This window comes from Teleopsis dalmanni, chromosome X (assembly GCF_002237135.1).
Source record: "Teleopsis dalmanni isolate 2A chromosome X, ASM223713v2, whole genome shotgun sequence".
NCBI classification, from domain to species: domain Eukaryota; kingdom Metazoa; phylum Arthropoda; class Insecta; order Diptera; family Diopsidae; genus Teleopsis; species Teleopsis dalmanni.
Window position 1 is genome coordinate 89843713 of NC_051848.1, and position 9753 is coordinate 89853465.

The 9753-nt window shown below is 31.7% G+C and overlaps 1 protein-coding gene across 1 annotated transcript; it reads right to left on the reverse strand.

The window, feature by feature from the left end:
- LOC119688687 lies at positions 1-9186 on the reverse strand. Its single transcript, XM_038103355.1, has 9 exons — positions 9008-9186; positions 8482-8679; positions 6365-6827; positions 6173-6291; positions 5956-6110; positions 2495-2557; positions 2325-2434; positions 173-290; positions 1-113 (listed from the first exon to the last, which is right to left on the reverse strand). Exons 1-9 carry the CDS (start codon positions 9184-9186, stop codon positions 1-3), a joined length of 1518 nt encoding a protein of 505 aa, XP_037959283.1.
- Between the last annotated feature and the right edge of the window lie 567 nt (positions 9187-9753).

A 9753-nucleotide genomic window follows, 5' to 3' on the forward strand; every position in this document is an offset into this window, starting at 1 on the left:
TTATTTGTAGCCTCGTAAATGCCAAAACAAATGCAATGTAAAATAGTATATTATCTCGATTATTCCCAAAACATTGACGCCAAGAAAAAGTCCTGCAGTTCCTCCAATAGCGACTACAAACGATACTTTAAATAAGTTAAATTAAAGAACGTCTAACGAAAAACGTTTATACCTAATAAGTCAGTTAAAGAAAATATTATTTGCCGTATTAAACGAGATGTTGGACGGTTTGTCATAGAAATAATAATACCCACGCTGTCAAGCATTAAGGTAGCTTCTCCAAACATTTCCTGTAAATTAAAGATTCGTTTTAAAACTGAAAGAAACTTTATTCATTTTGTTATAATCTTATATATAAAATTAACGTTGTCAAAATGTTAGTTACCGTACTCCTCCGAAACGGCTTTACCAATTTTTACCAAATTTTATATGCGTATTCAGTAGGTCTGAGAATCGGCTACTATCTATTTTTCATACCGCTAAAGTGATTAGGGTGTCCCTATCCAGCAAAAATATCTTTATTGCTTAAACAAAAATTTTTTTATTTTTTTGACATACATTTTTTTACATTTTTGAATAAGAAAACTTGCTATGATATGAAAAGTTGTTGTCTATGAAAATACTGAATTCATAAAACTGCCCCCTTATTTCCGCACTATCGTTGATTCCCAAAATGCTCTCATTGACCGCGTATTTCCAGATGTACACATACAATACAATAGTACAATAGTACGCGATTGGTAATCAAAAAATTGATGAAAAACATTATCGAAGCCACCATTTTGAATGGCAAGTTCCGAAACGAAAAAGTTTTATTGCCACGAATTCCAATGATTCTCACAGACAAGCTAATTTAATTCAAACGCGTTCAATTTCCTATTAGATTGGCATTTGCAAAGACCATCAATAAGTCACAAGGCCAAACGATGCCTGTTTGCGGTCTTATATATAAAATTTCCATGTCACAATGTTAGTTACCGTACTCCTCCGAAACGGCTTTACCGATTTTTACCAAATTTTATATGCGTATTTAGTAGGTCTGAGAATCGGCTACTATCTATTTTTCATACCGCGAAAGTGATTAGGGAGTCCCTACCCAGCAAAAAATATCCTTATTGCTTTAACAAAAAAATTTTTATTTTTTTGACATAAATTTTGTTTATGTTTTTGAAAAAGAAAAATTTTTTTCTTAATATTTTATGTAACTACGCCAACAAGTACATCGAGCATTACATCCAGTTCGTTTCTTCGTCTTCGCCTTGCATGGCAGATGGAAAATGTACTAAACATTTTTCTAAAGATTTCACTAATGATACTATAACAAATACCGACGGATATCCAATATATCGTCAAAGAAATCCCGATAATGGGGGACAATAATGCCGTATTCGCCTCTGCTAAGCAAGATATACAATGCTCATATAAATGTTGAGTTTTGCAGTTCTGTGAAGAGCATCAAATATACAAGTATGTCCATAAAGGCAGTGATATGGCTGTGTTTAGAGTAAAAACTCATTTACTAATGTAAATGCTCCTCCAATGAACAAAAACGGTGAAATTACAGCTCCAATGAAGCTGCTTGGCGTATCTTCGGTTTTCTAATTCATGAACGGGATCCAGCAGCTGTTCAGTTAGCCGTTCATCTTGAAAACGGTCAGCGTATATTTTTCACGAACGAGACAGTGATTGATCGTGGTACAAATCCATCTAAATCTACACTCACTGCATTTTTTGAATTGTATAATAGTACGGATGATTTTGGTGCCTTTGCAAGAACATTACTCTATTCACAAGTACCACGCTATTTCACATGGGCTCAAACAAAAAAATGGATGCCCCGCAAGCAAGTTTCACCAGTTGATGCATGTCTCAATTTATTTAAATCGAACGCTTATTTATAGTTAATCCAAGACACACTGAGTGCTTTTATCTTCGACTGTTGTTGGTTAATGTTACTGGCCCATTATCATTATTATTATTTACAGTCAATCCAAGACAATTTAAATTTGAAGATACAACAGTTGTTGCCAGGGAACTTGGTATCATACAAATCTATTGATTTTAAATTAATAATTTAATAAATAAACTATAATAACTTAAAAATAATATTGTTTGGAGTTTGTTATTTTTTTTTTCCTTTTCGGTTATACTTACACACTTATAATAAGTATGTTACTTTTTGTCTACACTAGAATTTATCTAGAAACTAGAAATAATTTATAAGGCAAAACAACGTTTGTCGGGTTATCTAGTATATATATATATTATAATTTGCTATTTGGGGTATGTTATGTTTGGAGAGTTTGAAATATAAGTGTACTTACGATTGTTCTGCCTTTGCTTATCAATATATCTCTACAGTTTTCCAAGCAGTAACACTGAACATCTTCGTAGCGACCACTCTCATTGTAGCCATGCAGTTTTAGGAAAACAGCTTAAAAGATATCAAAACATTTAACACAGATTGTTATTTTCATAAAATAATGAAATTTACTTTCATATTTAGGCAGGCACTCACGCAGGGTTCTATAATCACACACTGGTTTTGGGTTAGAAACTGATATATAAGAAGAAAAAATAATTTTTTGGTTTAACCTAAGTATGAATACTTTTCACAAAATCAGTTATGTTAGTTATTCTTCACTATTTATATAGTATGTCATTTGGTAGTGGATTACAACATAAGAAGAATTATAAGGCAACGAATGGGCCTTAGAAAAGTTTTTGCATTTAATGAGATCAACAAGTTTATACAAATCAAACTGTAGCACTAGGGTGGCTCAGAAAAACTAAAATACGATTTTTAATGAGCGCACCCCCTAGGAATATGCCATTGACCTTAAAAATGATATTCCCAAAGTTTTGGAACAATAGGATTAAAAATGACGTTGCGCCACTCGAGCAAAGTTGGGTTTTCAGTACAAAAAACAGAAATTTTTCAATTCGGGGTCATTTTTTATCTTTGTTACTTTTTTCAATAGTTATTAATATTTACTCATTTGATAGATAATTAAAATATCTTTTTAATAAGATACCAATGAGCAAAATCGGTTAAAAATTATGCGCAAAACACAATAATTAGTTGGGCGACTGTGCTCTGTTTTCTATTTCATAACTTTTAGATGGCTTGCACAATTACGTAATAGGTATATGCTACGATTTAGTTAATTATTTATAAAAAATTATAATTTCAAGAAAACTTTTTTTTTCAGTAATTAATATATTGTGTTTGTTATGTTTTATAACATAAATCTGACTATGTGAAGGACAATTTTTATGATAATGTTCGACTACTTGCAGAACATATTGTTTTTCCTCTTCATATTTTGTCAAAATCGAATTATAATCCATCATAAGCCTAATTTCTCTTTCTATACAATCATTTATCATATGAAGTCTGGCACAGAATTCAAGTGCATCTCTATAATCTTGCGTCTCCATCCATGGCGAAGGATCGAAACTGATAAAACTATTAGATAGGCAAAAACGATCCAAGAAATTTGTTATTTCGTCAGTCACAAAATCAATAAGGTTCTTTGAGGAAAATAACTTCATTAGTGGGTTCCCACTCTTTATCTAACCAGAGATAGCTGAGAGCTTGGATCTATGACCGGTAACTCTACAGTTACTATCTGTGCAGATGGCTCAAAGATGGAAAGCGGTACGGGAGCAGGTATCTTCTCGAAAGATATGCAGATAAGACAGTGCTACCGAATCCCTGCTGCTTACAGCGTCTTTCACGGCGAGATATACGCTATCGAAAAAGAGGTCAACAATATACAATAAAGTACAATTCGTCCTTCGAATATCACAATTTTTGTAGATAGGCCGCACTGAAAGCAATTGAATTTAAATTCCAAGATAGTATTAAAATGTCGCGATTCACTGATGGGCATCAAACATCATAAGGTCTCTCTTTGCTGGACATAATACATTTCGAATACTTCTACATAGAAATATTGAAGGGAACGAACTAGCAGATGAGATGGCCAAAAGAGGTTCTGAACTGCATACAGAAGAGGCTGACCTCTCAATACATACACCGATATGTAAACTGTATAGGATAATAGAGGAAATCAATACGGTGACTAACAATTTATAAACTAACCGCGAAGACTGTAAGGTCGCTAGAATCTTATGGCCTAAGTTGGACAAAAATAAAACGAAAAGCATTTTAGGCTTCAACAAACCTGCAGTTCGTGTGCTTTTTGGTGTACTAAAGGGGCACTGTGCCATTGCGCCGATGTTCAACGGTTGCGAGTTCCAACAAGTTGATTATGCAGAAGTTGCTAAGATGAAGAGGAGGTAAAATCTATCAACCACTTCCTGCGTCTCTGTCAAGGACTTCAAACAAGGCTACGTCTTGCGGATCCTTATTTTACTGGCTTGGAAGAGATAACGAAAGCAAACTTATCGGATCTCCTCAACTTCATCTGGAAAGCCAAATGGTTTAACAAGGATAACAAAGATTAGCAACTCGCATCTCCTGGTAAAATTTTTTGAGGGCATCCCAATGGGCAATATATGTCTCCGAGTAGAAGTGCTGACAACTGTCAGCACGTGCCTTCCGAACATAACCTTACCTAGTATGGGTTAAAATTTTCACACATATGCTCATCATAAAAATGTATATATCTCGTACAAATCATCCGAGTTATATGTAAATTGATCTCTTAAAATATACATTTTTAGTAAGTACATGATTTCGCCATCCATCGAGAATCTTGGATGGCACCTAAGTGCCATAGGTAACCACTACAAAATATGTATAGCGTAGCGATCCGAAACCTTGCATTTGTCCAGGGCGGTAACTAAAATAGGAGTGATAAATTGAATCGTTCTGTCTGCGTTATCCCAATTTTGTTGAACTGTGACTAAAGATTCAGCTTCCATTTTGAGACAAATTTCTTCATCGAATTCATTCTAATTAAAATCAATGAAACTTTCAGCCGCTCTTGCTTCGTTTGCTAAAAGGATATTAACTTCAGTCATATTCCCTGTACGACCATTTTCTCTTTACTTACCAAATAATTCTTGTTTTGACTACGTTTTCAATTCTACTTATATGTCTATATAAATTATTAAGTAGAAATGTATTATTTTTATTTTTTATTTATGTTTCTTCCGTTTCTTGTAAACATTTGCGATTGCATTGTGCATGCCATCTAAAAGATATAATATAGAAAACGGAGCACAGTCGCTCAACTAATTATTGTGTTTTGCGCATAATTTTTAACCGATTTTGCTCATTGGTATCTTATTAAAAAGATATTTCAATTATCTATCAAATGAGTAAATATTAATAACTATTGAAAAAAGTAACAAAGATAAAAAATGACCTCGAATTGAAAAATTTCTGTTTTTTGTACTGAAAACCCAACTTTGCTCGAGTGGCGCAACGTCATTTTTAATCCTATTGTTCCAAAAGTTTGGGAATATCATTTTTAAGGTCAATGGCATATTCCTAGGGGGTGCGCTCATTCAAAACTTCATTTTTAATTTTCCCCCTTATAACGTGAGCCACCCTACTGTAGCACAGTAAAGGCTTGATATTATAATGACTGCTAGTAGGAGTCAGTCTTCATACCTGAGTGATGTTGGTGTTCAGACAATAGTAGCTTTGAATAGAAAGATATAGAAAAATCAGTAATTATATTACCATTAATCAAGGAAGACTCAGAGTTTTGAGTGTGAGGTTGTAGTGTCCTTCGGTTACATTTGAATTATGGGAAATAAACTAATAGATAGACTGACAGCAATACAAATACGGGTAGATTTCCAAAGTAACATCCTTAATTGATATGTATTTTTATATTTTTATAGTTATCAAGATTATACTCGTGTATAAGTATATAAGTTTTATATGATATTCGAAACTTTCTTTGTTGTGTTAGAAGTACTTGACATAACTAAGTGTGAAGAGTATAAAAAATAACAATATTGTGGAATGCTTACCGCGATTTGGGTAAAAGTGTGGTATACATTTACATAGCTTGTATATCAGATTTAAGCGGCATTCTTGTAGACATAAGTTTTTAGTATAAATTGGGAAATGCGTTAGGTTCGACTCATGTAGAAAACGGCATTGTCGTTGTGAAATACTAGCTCCCCTAAATATGTAATGTTAATTCATAATATATATATTGATTACATTTTGTTATAACATAATTACGTTTTAAATCCAACCTCTGTTATAATTTCTAAACATTCCACTTCATATGTCATTGGGTCCAGAGTGTAGCCCATATTGTGATCAACTTGCATTACTTCGAAAGGACTGTGAATAAATGTCTGCAAAATAATAAAATTATTAATTTCACTATCAAGGTCATGGCATTTATTAACTTATTTACGAAACACTCACATCTATCGGTGTACTTATAAATCCCTCAAAATTGTAAATCATTTCCTCTTCAAAGTAGTTACCCCACTTAGAGCTTAGAAAATTCCGACCTTTTTTGGGGACTTCTGGATGTTTACCGAAGATAAAGTACGTAGCCGAATAACTTGTATCAAGAAGAGTATTTAAATTGTAGCATAGACCATATTCCGTTAGAATCTGTCGTGAATGTAAAAATCCATCACCCGATGAGCCATAAATTCTTGAATATATGTGTTTCATATCCGATATATTTTGAAAAGTATTGTCTACAGTAAGATTATATATAAGTTCCATGTAATTCTTTGGTTTTATTTTCAATTTATCCAATATACGATCTATTTGATTGTAGACTTTTATTTCTTTGAAGTTAATGAAAGTTGAATTTGCTAATGATTCAAGAAACTGAAACAATTCATCATGTTCTCTATCCGGTATGTTGTGGTCTCTATCAAAAATATATAAAAGTTATAATTCATAAAACAACATGGACTTCATTTTGCAGAAATTTATTGCGAAGCATTTAAAATTTTATTTTTAGGGTATATAGGACCCGGCACTTTCAAGAGTTACGAGACCTGATTACTTTATTTTATTGATAATAGAAAAGTCTGTAGAAAATACACTTAGACCGTGTGCGAGTTCGAGTTAATTGAGGTAAAGTAAGTTTAAATTTCCTAGGGATTTTTTGCACTGCACTTATATAAATATTTATTTATTGCATTTATTTATTATTTGTGGTTAAAAGTTTTCAAATTTATTTATTAAAGATCTTAGAAAATTCTCACAATGGTAATAACTAATTTACCTAATTTTTATCTAATTTACCCTACTCGAACATTCACTGCCACACCGACATAATTTACTATTTCCCTCAATTTACTATCAATTTACTCGAACTCGCACAAGGCCTTAATATATATTTTAAATAATTAAAATAATTGTTTAAAAAACAATTTGTAAATGAATAAAGTAAAACATAAAGAATATTTTCTGTTAAATAACGTTAAGATCGGACAATGGTCTCAACATTTAGAATCCAAGCATCATCTATTACAATACTGTTTAAAACTATCAACGCATATAACGTGGGAAAATGGTTTTCTCATTTTATATATTTCATGATCTATATTAAAAAACACGATTTTGTATAAATAAGTCCCCGATAAGTTAGCACGAGGCTTCACAGTTTAGATATATTAAACATTCTTCATTCTCTTCTCAATTGTCATATATATTTATTTATTTATCTATAGCATAGTTTTACCTTAATAAGAACAATGAGAACAAGTTTCCTATGAGTAAGGCTTATAAGATAATCCTGACTTGTGGACCTTACGCCACAAATGGGACATATGAAAATTTCTGTGATGAGCAAACTATCTTTATTGCTAGAGAATATGAAGCCATTTAACATATATGGTGTAGGTTCTGTGTTCTTTTGAACATGTCTGCAAATTTTTGATCTGCTATTAAAGCGTTTAGACTATGAGGATCTCAGATACTTTGAATTTTATTCAAATGCATTGTATTGGACTAGCTAATGGGATTTGCAGTAATCATTCAAAAAAGATAAATATTGTATAATTTCTTTTAGAGATAAGCGAAAATCGAAAGAGCTTTAATTGAATTAAGAATATATAGGCATCAAATTTCGCAGTTAAAATGCAGTAATGTTTTGGAAATTTTAAAGATCTCTCAAGTTTAGATCTACACAACATGTCTTTCTACTTTTATGTACATCTTAAGTGCATACTAAATACATTCATCTATTGGAGGTAATTTTGACTCTTACATATCTCTTGGGGGCATTTGAACTTAAAATTTCTGTTCGTAATTTTAAAATATTTATGATATTGACATTGGACATGGGCAACTGAACTATAATCACGGTCCAAAATGAAAAATTTATACTATCAGGAATTTAAATTTTGTCAAGAAAATTATCTCATTTCGAAATAAGGTTTCGGTTGAAATAAATTATAAAATTTGAAAAAGTCTCTAGCAAGTTTAGGGTAAACAACATAGGTAAGTTAAATTGACTTCCAAATCGAAATATAAAAATTTAAAAGTTTCTAAAGCCTATTAAACATGATACCTACCGGCAAAAAGCATTAAAAAGTTGTGAATCTAAACGTTTTAATGGGCAAACAGTTGTAGCTGGCATTGTCGTATTCCATTGATGGTAATCTCGTTCGAGACCAACTACTGTGCTTTTTGTATAGAAACGATCCACAGATTGCAGTCCAATTTTAATACAAATATATGTTGAAATAATCACAAGAAGTAGCCAGAAGTATCTGAAATTGCACAATTAAATGTTGAGCGATAACAATAACTAGATAAATTTTATCGAATCTTATCGAAAAAAAAGTTTTATTAGACCTTTAAATATTATCTGAGCTGATCGAAGCTTCAATCATTTAGATGTTCGGGCATTTGGCTCGAGCATAGCAAATCTCTAGAATAAATTCGAACACCATATTATATTCCAGCATCTTCGAGCAGTCAAAATATTTTCGAATAATTAAATTTTGGTGTTTGGTTTCAATATTTAATTTTAAGTACATATATATAGTTGTATAAGTTTTCAAGGTAAAAGGTTTACACCTTCATTATAAGACTTACCTTTCAATAATTACTAAACGTCGGTAAACTAAGAAAAATAAACCGTGAATTCCGCTTGATTCGAGATATGATTGAATAAAATTAGTTAAGTTATCTAAGTCGCGAGATTTAAAGTATGTCCACCATTTTGAGAAGAACTTCAAATATTTTAATATATGTGACTTGATTTTAACATACATTGGGAGGCAGTTAGTCGACTTGCAGTTTTGTTGTACTTGTAAGTATGAAGATTTGTATTAATGACAGACTCCAGAAGTTTCTATAATTCTTCATGAAATATTTTCTCGGATCCAATGTACGTCAATATATAATTAATTGCATAAGCACTGTAACGTGGAAAAATTAATCCAACGAAAATAGCTAAAGAAGCTACCTAAAATGATTTTGAGAAGACAAATATATTAAAAAACTTATTTAATAAAATGTCTGTATCGAAATGTTACTTACGATTATTAAAATAATTGCCACCCAGGATACCAGCCAAAATAACAAACTTGCAATAACTCCCAAGAAAACTGTATATTTATTTTTAAATAACCATTCAGTTCTGTTGGTGGTGCTCGGAGCTATGTTGTCATAGAGAGGACTTTGATGTTCCATTTGTCTGCGACATTGATGTTCCATTGTAATTAAAAGTAATTTATGCTTTAAAAAATTAACTAAAACTAAAAACAACAAAATCTCATATTGGTAAATTAATAATTTATCATATTTCAATGGAATATTGAAAAAATTGTAGTGGGTGA

Bases quoted from the DNA above. Each gene is read 5' to 3' on its own strand.
- LOC119688687 (XM_038103355.1), bottom strand. From the start codon at position 9,186: ATGTATGTTAAAATCAAGTCACATATATTAAAATATTTGAAGTTCTTC. The intron at 6,111-6,172 runs GTAATTATGTTA...TTACATATTTAG, and splicing joins ACAGAGGTTGGATTTAAAAC to GGGAGCTAGTATTTCACAAC. The intron at 291-2,324 runs GTAAGTACACTT...TTTAATTTACAG, and splicing joins TAAGCAAAGGCAGAACAATC to GAAATGTTTGGAGAAGCTAC.